This window comes from Corvus brachyrhynchos, unplaced genomic scaffold (genome assembly GCF_000691975.1).
Source record: "Corvus brachyrhynchos isolate BGI_N302 unplaced genomic scaffold, ASM69197v1 scaffold89, whole genome shotgun sequence".
Classification (NCBI taxonomy): domain Eukaryota; kingdom Metazoa; phylum Chordata; class Aves; order Passeriformes; family Corvidae; genus Corvus; species Corvus brachyrhynchos.
The window spans coordinates 44391-57507 of NW_008246063.1; the positions used below are offsets into that span (position 1 = coordinate 44391).

At 55.6% G+C, this 13117-nt stretch overlaps 2 protein-coding genes across 2 annotated transcripts in view; one reads left to right on the plus strand and one right to left on the minus strand.

The window, feature by feature from the left end:
• Position 1: 1 nt before the first annotated feature.
• NAPRT (nicotinate phosphoribosyltransferase) lies at positions 2 to 6178 on the plus strand (the record flags this gene model as incomplete). The annotated part of the gene is made up of 13 exons (XM_017746654.1): positions 2 to 50; positions 1010 to 1137; positions 1644 to 1726; positions 2197 to 2327; positions 2405 to 2520; positions 2832 to 3025; positions 3180 to 3320; positions 3473 to 3557; positions 3687 to 3767; positions 4701 to 4803; positions 4881 to 5038; positions 5242 to 5349; positions 5458 to 6178. Coding segments are annotated over 13 exons (1437 nt in total), but the record flags the coding sequence as incomplete, so codon positions are not given.
• A 253-nt stretch (positions 6179 to 6431) lies between these two features.
• The window catches only part of LOC103623878 (ubiquitin carboxyl-terminal hydrolase CYLD-like), an 11668-nt gene continuing 4982 nt past the window's right edge, over positions 6432 to 13117 (minus strand). The window contains 7 exon segments of the mRNA XM_017746685.1: positions 6432 to 8180; positions 8917 to 9136; positions 9751 to 9869; positions 10018 to 10126; positions 10357 to 10489; positions 11511 to 11577; positions 12300 to 12390. Of these exon segments, the coding sequence (XP_017602174.1) occupies positions 7996 to 8180; positions 8917 to 9136; positions 9751 to 9869; positions 10018 to 10126; positions 10357 to 10489; positions 11511 to 11577; positions 12300 to 12390 (924 nt within the window). The 3' untranslated portion in view covers positions 6432 to 7995.

Consider the following 13117-nt stretch of genomic DNA (forward strand, 5'->3'; position numbering starts at 1 on the left):
CCTGGTGGGGGGGCTGGGGGGGCTCCGAGCCTTCCGCTTCTCCGCTGCCGGTGCGTGGGGACAGCGGGGGACAAGAGGGGGACACGGGGGAAGGACAGGGTTGTAGGAAGGAGTGGTAGGCGAGGGGAGCCTCCCAGTGGGACTTGGAGGGACAGGGGAACAACTGCAGGGGGCAGCGCGGGACAGAGGATGGGGAAGGGACGGGAGGAGTGTTGTGGGCAGGGGTCTTGGGGGAGGGAGAGGGGGAACAACTCAAGGGGACAGGGGGGAGGATGAGGAAGTGACAGGAGAAGCGCTGTGGGGAGCGGTGGGGGGAGAGGGAGAGAGGAACCTTCCCAGGGAGACTTTGGAGGGACAAGGGAACAACTCCAGGGGAGAGGATGAGGGAAGGACAGCGGGGAGCGGTGGGAGAAGAGGGGAAATTCCCCCCGGGGGAGGATGGGGGAGCAACTCAAGGGGACTTGTAAGGGACAGGACAGAGGGGTCTGGGGGCTACTTCAGGGGGACAGGAACACCTCTCAGAGTGATCTGGGGATGGGAACCCCCCAGGAGCATTGGGGGGGGACAGAGGAACCCCTCAAGAGGACCTGCAGGGGACCAGGACAGTTCACACAGGGACTTGAGGGGGATAAGGACATCTCTCAGCTGAGTTCTGTGGTGGGGGAGAGGGACAACATTTGAGGGGGACTTGGGGGACAGGAGGTCCCCCTGGGGGACCTGCAGGGGATTAGGACAACTGATAGAGGGACAGGGACATCCCTCAGAGGGACCTGGGGGACAGGGAGACCCTTCAGAGGACACAGAGTGGGGATGGACACAAAGAGCCCTCAGGGAAACTTGGAGGGGACACCGGGACACCCTTCAGAGATGTCCCTCAGAGGGGACTTGGGCCACCCCACCCTGTCTCGCTCTGTGCTGGGGGTGCCGTCACCCACCTGGCCATGGGAGGCTTGGTGTGCCCCCCCACCCCGTGTCCTCTGTCCCTGGTGTCACCGTGCTGTCCCCGCAGACGTTGCGTACCTGCGCTCCGTCCTGCCCAGCACCACGGATGACGCCTTCTTTGACTACCTGGCCACCCTGGACGCCTCCGAGGTGACCGTCACTGCCATTCCCGAGGGCTCCGTCGTCTTTGCCAGGGTGGGACCCTCCTCCATCCTCTTTCCTGACCATCCCACCTCTCCTAGCTCCCAGACCTCCTCTTTTCCTTGACTCTGGGACCCCTTTGAACCCCGGTCCTGCCTTTCGAGCCCCCATTGCCCCCATTTTCCCTGACCCTGGGAGCCCCTGGACCTCCATTCCTGCCTTTCCAACCCCCAGATCGCCCTTTCCTCAACACCATGGACCCCCTGAACCCCCTTTGTGGCCATCCTGGGCATCCCCACCCTGTGAGCCCTTTCCTGGGCTCAGGGACTATCTGGATCCTTATTCTGGGCAATAGGATCCCCCTGCACCCCCTTCCCTGGCACTGGGATCCCCTTGTATGCCCTTTTCCTTCACCAATATCCCCCTCCAACTCCTTTCCTGGGCATCCCACCTTTCCCAGGCCCAGGCCTTCCCTTTTCCTTGACTCTGGGAGCCCTTGGACTCCCATTCCTGCCTTTCCCAGCTCCGGAGGGGCTGGGATGTCACTGCTGTTCCCGCAGGTGCCGTTCCTGCAGGTGAAGGGGCCGCTCCTGGTGGTGCAGCTGCTGGAGACCACCTTGCTGTGCCTGGTCAACTACGCCAGGTATTTTGGGATGGGGATGATCCCAAAGCTCCTGGAAGCTGGAGAGGGGCAGGGAAGGGAGTGCAGCACCCCCCAGTCCAGGGGGAGATGTGAGGCTGGGGACACCCTGGTCCTGGGGGTACCATGACCCCACAAATCCCCCGCTGGAATTTAACTGCTGGAATTCTACCAGTTGAATTTAACTACCAGAGGGTGTCCCAGTGTCCCCCCCAAGTTTTCCTGAGGGCTTTCCATGTCCAGCCCACCCTGTGGTCCCCTGAAGGGTCTCCCTGTCCCAAAGGTTCTACTGAGAGATTTCCTGGTCTCCTACAGGTCCCCCAGAGAGGTTCCCATGTCCCCCCCAGGGCCCCTTGGTCAACTCCACATCCCTCTCCACTGAGTCCCGTGGTGATCCCTGCCCTGTCCGAGCAGGGAGGGTCCTGGAGCCCCTTTCCCTTGGCTCTGTGTGACCTGTCCCCTTTGTCCCCCAGCCTGGTGGCCACCAACGCTGCCAGATTCCGCCTCCTCGCCGGCCCGGACATGAAGCTCGTGGAGATGGGGCTGCGCCGCGCGCAGGGGCCGGACGGAGCCCTCTCGGCATCCAAATATTCCTACATCGGGGGTGAGTCCCGCCCTGTGGTGCCCGGTGCCACCGCGGCCCTGCCATCACCTGGGTGTCCCCCCCATCCCTCCTCGCAGGCTTCGACTGCACCAGCAACATCCTGGCGGGAAAACTCTACGGAATTCCGGTGCGCGGCACCATCGCCCACTCCTTCATCATGTCCTTCAGGTGCCTGGAGGAGGTGCAGCCACGGGTGAGCGGTGCCTGGGATGGGATGGGATGAGGATAGGGATGGGAGTGCAGGTGAGGGTGGGATAGGGATGGGATGGGATGAGGATAGGGATGGGAGTACAGGTGAGGGTGGGATAGGGATGGGATAGGGATCTCATGGGGGTGGGGATGTAGAGGGGAATAGGAATGGAGATGGGAATGGGTTGGGATGGGATGGGAATGCAGACAGGAATGAGAGTGGGATGGATGGGAATGGAACACTCCACGTGTTCCCACACTGCTGGCACCTTGGATAATGCCATGGACTGTGCAAATCCCACATTCTCCTGGCAGGAGCTGCCGCCTCGGGCTGGAGGAGATCCCATGGACCTCGCAGCCCTGGCCGTGTCCTGGCTGCAGCGAGTCTGTGACCTGCTCCAAACTCCTCCTGCCAAGGCCAACCAGGGTGAGCTGGCCGCCTTCGTGTCCTATGCTGTCACCTTCCCGTGTGACTTCCAGGGATTGCTGGACACCTACTGTGTCAGGAGGTGAGGACGCCAGGACTTTGCCACCATGGGACAGGGGGTGGATGAGTCCCTCCTTGTTGGTAGCCTTGAAGTAGGAATGTTGGCTGGAAACGTTGCTGGATCCACCCTGGATCTGTGTCCTGCTTGTCATTAACAATTTCCTTGCCCATACCAGGAGTGGCTTGCCCAATTTCTGTGCTGTGGCCTTGGCGCTGCACCAGCTGGGATACCGGGCCATCGGAGTGCGCCTGGACAGCGGGGACCTGGCCCAGCAATCCAAGGAAATCCGGCGAGTTTTCCGAGCCTGTGGAGCTCAGTGAGTCCCACGGCAGCCCTGGGATGGATGTCACCGATCCCTGTTATCCTCACCTGCACCCAGCCCCTCATCCTGCCAGGATTTGGGAGCTCTCACAGCTCCGGGGTGCTGCGAGTGGATCCATGGATCCTCCCAAATCCCACTCCTTCCAGCTTCCAGGTACCCTGGTTTGAGACCATCCCCATCGCTGTCAGCAATGACATCAGCGAGCAGAGCCTGGAGGAGTTTAGGAGGGAGGTGAGGAACCTGCTGGCACAGCTGGGAAGTCACCTGGGTGGTGCTGGCAGGGCTGGAATCACACCTGGGCTCTCCCTGGTGCTGGCAGGGCTGGAATGTTGATGGTCTCTGTCTTCTCCGCTGCCTCAGGGGAGCGAGATCGACATGATCGGCATCGGGACCAACCTGGTGACGTGTCCCCTGCAGCCATCGCTGGGCTGTGTCTACAAGGTACAGGTGGCAGCCTAAATCCCAGATATCCCAATCCTCTGAGCCACTTCCAGGTGCTCTGCACCTGCTCCATGGCCATCCAGCCCCGCTGGAGTCATGGAACCACAAAATAGTTTGCCTTGGAAGGGATTTTTGAAGATCATCCACCACCCATGGGCAGGGACACCTTCCACTATCCCAGGTTGTTCCAAGCCCCGTCCAACCTGGCCTTGGACACTTCAGGGATGGGGCAGCCACAGCTTCTCTGGGAATTCCATTCCAGCCCCTCACCACCCTCCCAGGGAAGAATTCCTTCCCAATATCCCATCTAACCCTGCCCTCTGGCAGTGGGAAGCCATTCCCTATGTCCTGTCCCTCCATCCCTTGTCCGCTCTCCAGCTCTCCTGAAGCCCCTTTAGGCCCTGGAAAGGGCTCTGAGGTTCTTCAGGCTGGACATTCCCAGCTCTCCCAGCCTGGCTCCATGGCTGAGGGTCTCCAGCCCTTGGAGCATCTCTGTGGCCTCCTCTGGACTCACTCCAGCAGCTCCACGTCCTTCTGCTGTTGGAGACCCCAGAGCTGGAGGCAGCTGTGCAGGTGGGGGTCTCACCTGAGCGGGGCAGAGGGGCGGAATTCTTCCCTCTCCTCCTGCCCACACTGGGGTCAGCCAAGGACATGGGGAGGTTCCAGGTGCCAGTGTTGGGTCATGGCCAATTCTTTTCCCTCCAGAAGCCCCAAATTCTCCACAGGCAGAATGCCTGATTTTGGGATGGTTTTAGGGGTTTTTATTTGTTCCCAATTCTTTTCCCTCCAGAAGCCCCAAGTTCTCCACAGGCAGAATGCCCGATTTTGGGATGGTTTTAGGGGTTTTTATTTGTTTTTTTCCAGCTGATTTGCATCGGTGGCCTCCCCAGAGAGGTCACAGGTGCCCATCCCTTCCCTTCCCTTCTCCCACAGCTGGTGGAAGTCAATGGCTCCCCATGCCTGAAGCTCACGGAGGATGAGGAGAAGATGACAATCCCAGGGATGAAGACGATCTATCGGCTCTATGACGCTGCTGGTGAGTCTGGAGACCTTTCCCAGAGTTCTGGGGGAATCTCCTGCTCCATAACCCTCTTCCTGCTGTCCTCCTGGCAGGTCACCCCTTCATGGACCTCATGGCCCTGGAAGAGGAGCCGTCGCCCAGCGCAGGGCAGGAGCTGGGGATCCGTGTCCTGGGGCGGCTTGGGGAGACCACCAAGGTCATTCCCAGCACCGTGGAGCCCCTCCATCGGACCTACTTCAGGGATGGCCAGGTGAGGGGTGGTCCCATCTCCTGGGGCCGTCTCGCTGGGGTGATGGATCTCTCTTCCACGCTGGGTGATGGATCAAGGGCGGTGGTGGCTTCTGAGATGTGCCAACAACTCTGGTGCCAACTTGGACACGGTGGCTCGTTGGGATTGGTGCTGGGTGGTGGCTTCCCACATGGATCTTCCCACATGGACCCCCATTCCTGCAGGTGTGTGAGCCCCTGCCCAGCCTGCCTGAGGTGAGGACCCACGCCCAAGTGTCCCTGAACCTGCTCAGCCCCGCTCACCGCCGGCTCCACGAGCCACAGCCCTACCCGGTACATCCAGCACTTCCCACGTTCCCACTTGGGAATGCCACTTGGAATCGGTGGCCTGAGCAGAGCCACCACAGAGCTGCTCCCTGACCCCTCTTGTTCCCATCCCAGGTGGCCATGACGGAACGGCTGGACCGGCTCTTCCTGGAGCTGCGTCAGGGCAGCCACTGAGAGGTCCCTGCTCGTCCCCAGCTCCTGCTCCGTGCTTTTTTGGGAAGCCCAGGTGACCCGTTGGGAATTAGCTGCTCTAATTCAGACCTTTCCGCTGCCTGGTGCTAACCCGAGGAATGCGCAGGACCTGGGAGAGCGCCCTGGGGGTCCCAGCTGGGAAGCTGGGAACACAGGGATGGGGAAGGCAGAGCTGTCCCTGTGTCCCCTGGAGGTGACAGTCCTGTGCCCAACTTGGTGGCCCTGCCAGCCTTGTGCCTTATCATGGTGGCCCTGCCACTCCTGTGCCTTCCTTGGTGGCCCTGCCAGCCCTGTGCTCTCTCTGGTGGCCTCCCCATCCCGAAACTCCTTGGTGGCACCAGAACGAAGTCTGGGGTGCCACCAAAAGGGTGACATGGGACACCCATGGGAGATCATCTTTGCTTTGGCAATTCTAAGCTTCAGCTCTGTGGCCACATTCCAACTCTTTCCATTCTGGCCGAGTTCCTGGGGATGTGGAGGCCGGCTCCAGGCTGATCCCACCTCCAGGTTGATCCTGCTTCAGGTTGATCCCAGCACCTGCAGTCTAACCCCAGTTCCCACAGAAAACATGGCACTAACCCACACTGAGCTTCACACTAAGCAAAAAATTTAAATAAAGGCCTTTTCCCACCACGGCTCCTAACCGACCCTAAATCCAGTGGAAAAACCCTTTGGAGCTCCATTGGGAGTGGGAAGATGAGAGGGGAAACCCCCAAGGATCAGACCTGTGGGTTCCCTGTCCACCCTCCCCTCCATGGCTTGGATCTTGACAGCAAATTACAAGGAGTAATTAAGAGCTTAATGAAGCGTGGCCTGATGGTCACGGATTTCTGGGAATTCCAACAGCACTGTATCCCATTTTAATACAGGAAAAAAAAACTCCAGGAAAGCCAGGATCAGTTTGGTATAAGTTAGATTTTTTTTTTTTTTTAAGAGCAAAGCACCAAAGAGAAAGAGTCCATTGTACCTGAGTAGAGATGTTCCTGAGTTTTTGGGAGAGGAGGAATGAAGAACAAGGAGAGTGACCTGTGCCAGCCTTTGGCACCCTCATGGCTAAGATGCAATTCCTGATGTTCAGGACCCATTTTGGTGGGCAGAGAAAAGCTCCCAGATGTCTTTGCACTTTCTCCTCAGGTATTTATGGATATTGAGGAGATTTCCTGAGCCTTTTCTTCTCCAGGCTGGGCAAATTCCATCTCCCTCAGCCTCTCCTCGTGGGAGATGCTCCAGTCCCTTCATCATCTCTGTGGTTTTTCCTTGGATTTTGTCTCTCTTGTACTGGGCAGCTCCAAACTGGACCCAGTATTCCAGGTGTGACCGATCACAGCTGAGCAGAGAGAAAGAATCCCTTGGAATGGATTGCACTTGGAATGCCAAAAGGATCCCAAACCACACGTCCCAAGCCACCAGGACCGATCCAAAGCTCCAGGCTTTGTTAAAATTTCTGCACTTGGCATTAAAGAGGGGGAAAAAAGAGCAGGAACAGGGTTAAATCTGCACATCTGGGACTCCTGGATGCTTTCCTTGGGGTTTTGTGGAATCTGGGCATCCCACTGACTCCAGGCACAACTTCCCACGTAACGGCAGAGAAGCCCCGCGTTTACAAATTTATTTAACTTAAGGAACACCAGTTCCCACCCAAACCCTAAACCTTCCTGCAGTCACAGCAGGAAAGCCCAGAGTGCTCTTTTTTTTTTTTTTTTTTTTTTCCATTTTTGCCCTTGGAATTCCAGAACTTGGAAGCGGACGCAAAATGGGACAGAAAGTGCTAAAAGTGAGGTTGGAACACTGAATCCTGTGCGGATTTTGCCAAAAAGAGGAAGCAGCAGAAGCCCAGATGTTGCTCCTCTGCTCAGTCCTCCTTCCAGTTTTGTTCTTGGAAAAATACCTATTTTTAAAGCATAGCTTCAGCTCAGGATATCCATGATTGGAAATAAGGGAGAGTGGGGAAAAGTGCCAGTTAGTGCTGGATTAGGGAAGTGCAGGGAACTGAGGGACACAGGTGTGGAAAATCCATCCCGGGCCCTCTCAACCACACCTGGTTCTCCTCACTCCACAAATCCAGGATGTTTTAGGAAAGGTTGTGGTCTCCTGGTAAACCTGTGGGTGATTCCTTGTGTTTTGATTTCTGTTGGTCCCCAGCTTTGGAGGGAAGGGACAGCAGGGAAAAAAGGATGTGGGAAGGCTCCAGCTGCAGAGTACCCAGAGAGGGAGAACTGTGGAACGTGGGGAACGAGAATGAATTTGAGCATCAATAATTCCAAGTCCAGCTGTGCCCACGTCCCAACTACCACTGTGAAAAAGCCAGGATTTAACAAACCCAGCCTGACTTGGATAATTTGACACCAGGACAGGTGAGAAGAGGCAGCTCAGAGCATCCAGACTCGGATGCTTCCACCTTCAGGGATGATCCAAGCTCCCGTTCCTGACGTTGCTCGGTGACATCATCCCGGGACGGTGTCACTTGTAAAGTGCCATTTTCCTGCTCTGGTACAGGTACATGTAGGCATCACAAAAGAGGCGTTTGGCCACCCCATCCATGTCCCGAGGCTGCTCCAGGGCCAGCACAGCCAGGGGCAAGTCCAGGTATTTGGCAACTTCTGGGCACAGCGTCACTGTGGGAATGTTGAAGCCGTTTTCACCACCTAAGGCGGAAAAGGAGGAGGAAAATCCCAAATCAGATCCCAAAGGGATGAGTTCCTACAGCTCCAGCAGATCCCAGCACGCTCAACAGTCATGCAGAACCTCAGCTGGGAGATGTGGAGGCCAAAAGCAATGGAAGAGGCCGGATGAGGGGAGAGTGTTCAACCTGAAGGAGCTCCAGGAGAGCTGGAAAGGGACTTGGGACAAGGGATGGAATATCAGGACATAGGGAATGGCTTCCCACTGCCGGAGGGCAGGGATAGATGGGAAATTGGGAAGGAATTCTTCCCTGGAAGGGTGGTGAGGGGCTGGAATGGGATTCCCAGAGAAGCTGTGGCTGCCCCTGGATCCCTGGAACTGTCCAAGGCCAGGTTGGGTGGGGCTTGGAGCAACCTGGGATAGTGGAAGGTGCCCATGGAAGGGGCTGGACCTGGATGGCCTTTAAGATCCCTTCCTACCCAAACCATGATTCCCTCATAAAAACAAAGTGGGGAAGGACAGGAGAACAATCCATGCCCACAAGCTGAGCCAGCTGGGATAGGATCCTAAATCCCTTGTTTGACCACAGCCAGAAGCTGGAAGCACCTGGAAAAACTCCCACCTGCTTGGCTTGGCCACTCTGGAATCCAATGGAAGCCAAACCCAGAGAGAGCCTAAAGCGGAGAGGAAAAGGGGGATTGAGCAGCCCCTGGCAGCTTCCCACATCCCATATCCCACATCCCATTCCCATTCCCTCACCGTGCCGGTCAGCCATGCTGTCAAAGAACATCCAGTGCTCGTTCCCAGGGCCGTATTTCACGAAGGACACGTAGTGACTGGTCTCGATGCAGAGCACTGCAAACAGCTCCAGCTTCTCCCGGGGGACCTGCTGGCAGCCCCGGGTGCTCCAGCTCTGGAATTCCTCTGGAATGTGCAGCCTTCTGGGTTTGTGCGCTTTGCGGTGGCGATGGGAGTGAACCTGAGGAGAGGGGACAGGGTGGCATTGGTGGAACTGGCCTTGACCCAACAGAAGATGGGGCAGAGGTCAGATTCCCGATTTATTCCCTGCTGATGTGATTCCCGTGCTCCCTGCTTGCCTGGGAATGGCATTGTGGGAACAGCCTGGCAGCAGGAAGCTAAAACGGGAATGTCACCCTCCAAGAGGCAGAAACTGTGGGAATGCTCATGGAGAGGCAGCAGGGAAAGATCAGCACTCGGTTCCTGAAGGATTAATCCTTATTTATGGAACAGGTTGTCCAGAGAAGCCGTGGATGTCCCATCCCTGGAATTGTTCAAGGCCAGGTAGGACAGGACTTGGAGCAACCTGGGATAGTGAGTTCCAGGGGGTGGAACTGGATGAGCTTCAAGGTCCTTTCCAATCCAAGCCTTTCAATGATTCCATGATTATTTAGGCTCTGTAGAAGCAGAGGGTTCACAACCTCTGGCTCATGGTGGGAATGACCCTCAGGAAAAGGCTGCTCCATGCCCAACCTATGCAGCTGCAGGGACAGCCAGGGAAATGTGGGGATTTTGGGAGGGTTCATCCTGCTGACAGCTTCCAAGATGGATGTTGGGAACATCCATGGAAAATACCTGTCTGGAGCAGGAGCTGCAGAACTGCTTCAGGCCTGTGGCTGCAAACACCTTGTCCTTGAAACACTCCGAGCATTCCAGAGTGGCAACATCTCCACACAGGCAGCATTCCCTGGGACCTGCCAGGCAAACAGAGCTCAGAGGGAGTGTCTCCTCCAGATTCCACCTAAAATCCAGCTTGTCCTGCCAAAACTGGGATTCAGGGAAGAAGAATCCCACCCCAGAGAGCCCAGAGCTGTTGCTCACAGTCCATCATCCATAACTTACTGTCCAGCAGCAGATCTGTTATATCCAGCTCCAAGGAAGGGATGATTTTGCTGAACATTTTATATTCCTTCCCAAAACGTGGCATTTGGATAATGAAGCAAGATGGGATCTGGGGGAAAAAAAAAAAAAAGGGAAGGGAGTCACCCTGAAGAAGAGCCAAATCCCAGAGATTTCTCTCTAAATTTGCTGTCATTATTCACAGGACAAAAGGGAAACAGGGAAAGCAGAGGCCTTTTCCTAAGTCATGTGTGGATTCAGTGTTGGATATAAACCATCCAAGGCCTCACAGGTACTTTGGGGAGCAGGAAAAGCAGGAAAGCAGAAGGAAACTGGACTCACCTCCACCAGCTTCAGATCCGAGGACAGGAAGGAGCGTTCCACCAACTGCTGCACGTTGGGAACCACCAGATCCTCCTGTTTATCCATAAATATCTGGTAGCAGTAACATTACTGCTCCTTCTGGCCTCCTGACCTGCAAGGAGAGGTCTTGGGATTGGGGATGTGGTGACACAAAAATTGGAGCTTCCCAAGGTTTGTCCTGGGAGAGCTCCTGGGCTCAAGGCACCGAGGGTGGTTTGGTGCGACACAAAGCACATTTTCCACCCAAAAATACCAAATTTGTGCCAGGGGAAGAGGAGATAAGTAGGAACTTTGTCCTTGTTAGCCCTTTGGAGCACCACATCCTGCTCCTATGAGCAAAATTCCATTTCCCCTTGATACAAATATAAAAACTAGTTTAACATTTAAATTGACAAATGGATGCTTTGATGATTAATTTCAAAATGCATCCAGTAAGCCAAACTCAAGGTGAGTTGTGTGCAGATCTCCCACAATCCCTAAAAAGAGAGCAGGGAAAGGATTTCCTTGGGATGACCCCGTGCAGGGGAGCTGCAGCACAGAGTCCTCTTTGTGCTCGGCCTTTCCCAGCACTCCACGATCCACGGCTCGAGCGGCGGCTCCACAAAGGAGCACAGAACTCCCAACAATTCCCTTTCTGTGCTCCCAAACAGCACAGTTATTTTTGGCTTCCTCCAGCCTCTCATCCTCTTTGTAGAGTCCCAAAAAAACTGGGACTGCATCCATGGACTGCCTGTTTGAGAGGCTGTGGGAGCTGAGCCAACTTGGCAGCCTTGGACACATCCCAAATTCATCCAAAAGCTGTCGGATATTGCTGGATCTGCCCTGAAGTCGGACATCACCTTTCTCAAACCCCTTCTGGCTCTCCCTGAGGCTGGAACAAGGTTTTTATCCCAATTTTCTGAAGGCAGCACCCTCCAGGGAAAGCTCAGAAGTGTCTTTTCCCGGATGGGAAGATCACGACCAGCAGGATCAGAGTCTGTTCCCAAGGGAAAGCAGAAGGAGCTGCACAAAACTCAAGAGCTGTGATTCCAAAAAACTTTGGTGGAAAGGCACAAGTGACCCCCAGGGATTGTGAGGTGGAAAATTAATGAGCCTGGCCTCGGGAATTGCATCCCTCAGCTCTGAAAACTTACTGGAGCTTCAATAGTGGCTCAATTCCCAGGATCTGCTGCATTATGAGATTGAGGAACTCCTCAGGATCTGGAAAGTGAAGAAAGGATGGATCAGACCATGCCAAGAACTGCCTTGTCCCACTGCATCCAAGAGCTGCCAGATAAACATGAGCCAATTCCATGAACCTGGAATTTCCTCTTCAGGTTAGGGGACAACTGGGATAAAGGCTGAGAGCAATTGGTTCAGGCACAAATCCCAAGGGGAACATGGAAAAATGCGAACCAGCCTTCAGAGACTGCACTTCCATGGAATTCCAGGATGGTTTGGGTGGGAAGGGACCTTCAAGATCAGGGAATTCCAACTCCTTCCATGGGCAGGGACATCTTCCCCTATCCCAGGCTGCTCCAAGCCCCACCCAACCTGGCCTTGGACACTTCCAGGGATGGGGCAGCCACAGATTCTCCGGGAATTCCATTCCAGGGCCTCACCACCCTCACAGCCAAGAACTCCTTCCCAATATCCCATCTATCTCTGCCCTCTGGCAGTGGGAAGTCATTCCCTGTGTCCTGTCCCTCCATCCCTTGTCCCAAGTCCCTCTCCAGCTCTCCTGGAGCCCCTTTAGGCACTGGAAGGGTACAGAGAGATTTAAAAACTGAAAGGATTTTCCAAGTGAATTTCTACATCAATTAACATCAGCACCTAATTAAAGCACATTCCTGGGAGAAGCACAAAGGGAAGTTGCCAGCTGGTGCCTGGATGAGGCAAAACACAGGGAAGCAGCTGGGGAAAGGTCCCAGAGAGCTCCTCACCTTTCTCAGCGTTGGTAAAGCTGGAGCACTGGCCCTTGTCCGTGAGCTGCTCCCGGAGGTGCATCACGCTGCTGGCCCGGACAAAGCCAGTCCTGGGAACAACAACCAGCTGCAGGTGAGGGAAATCATGGAATGGCTGGGCTTGGAAGAGATCTTAAACTTCATCCAGTTCAACCCACTGCCATGGGCAGGGATAGCACCAACAAGATGAGGTTGCTCCAAGCCCTGTCCTGGGACACTTCCAGGGATGGGGCAGCCACAGCTCCTCTGGGAATTCCATTCCAGGGCCTCACCCACCCCTTGTCCTGTCCCTCCATATCCCTTGTCCCAAGTCCCTCTCCAGCACTCCTGGAGCCCCTTGAGGGACTGGAAGCTGGATGGTTTCCCCTCATCCAGCCTGGCATTGCATGCCAACTTTGGGACCAGCTGCTCAGCAAGGCAAGGCTGCTGCTTCACCAACTCCAGGGTTCCATCCAGAGGTTGTTGGAACCCCAGGAATCCCCCTTCCTTCCTTTTACCGGGAAGTGCAGCTCCCAAGGCTTCCTTCTGAGCACAAGAGCTGTGACAGTCCCACATCTCAGGGAAAGGAACAACTGGAAGAATCACAGGATCATGGAATGGTTTGGGTTGGACGGGATCTTAAAGATCATCTAATTCCAATCCCCTGCCAGGGGCAGGGAGACCTTCCACTATCCCAGGTTGCTCCAAGCCCTGTCCAACCTTCCCAAATCCAGAGCTGCTCTGGGAATTCCATTCCAGCCCCTCACCACCGTCCCAGTCAAGAATTCCTTCCCAAAATCCCATCTCAATCCATGCTC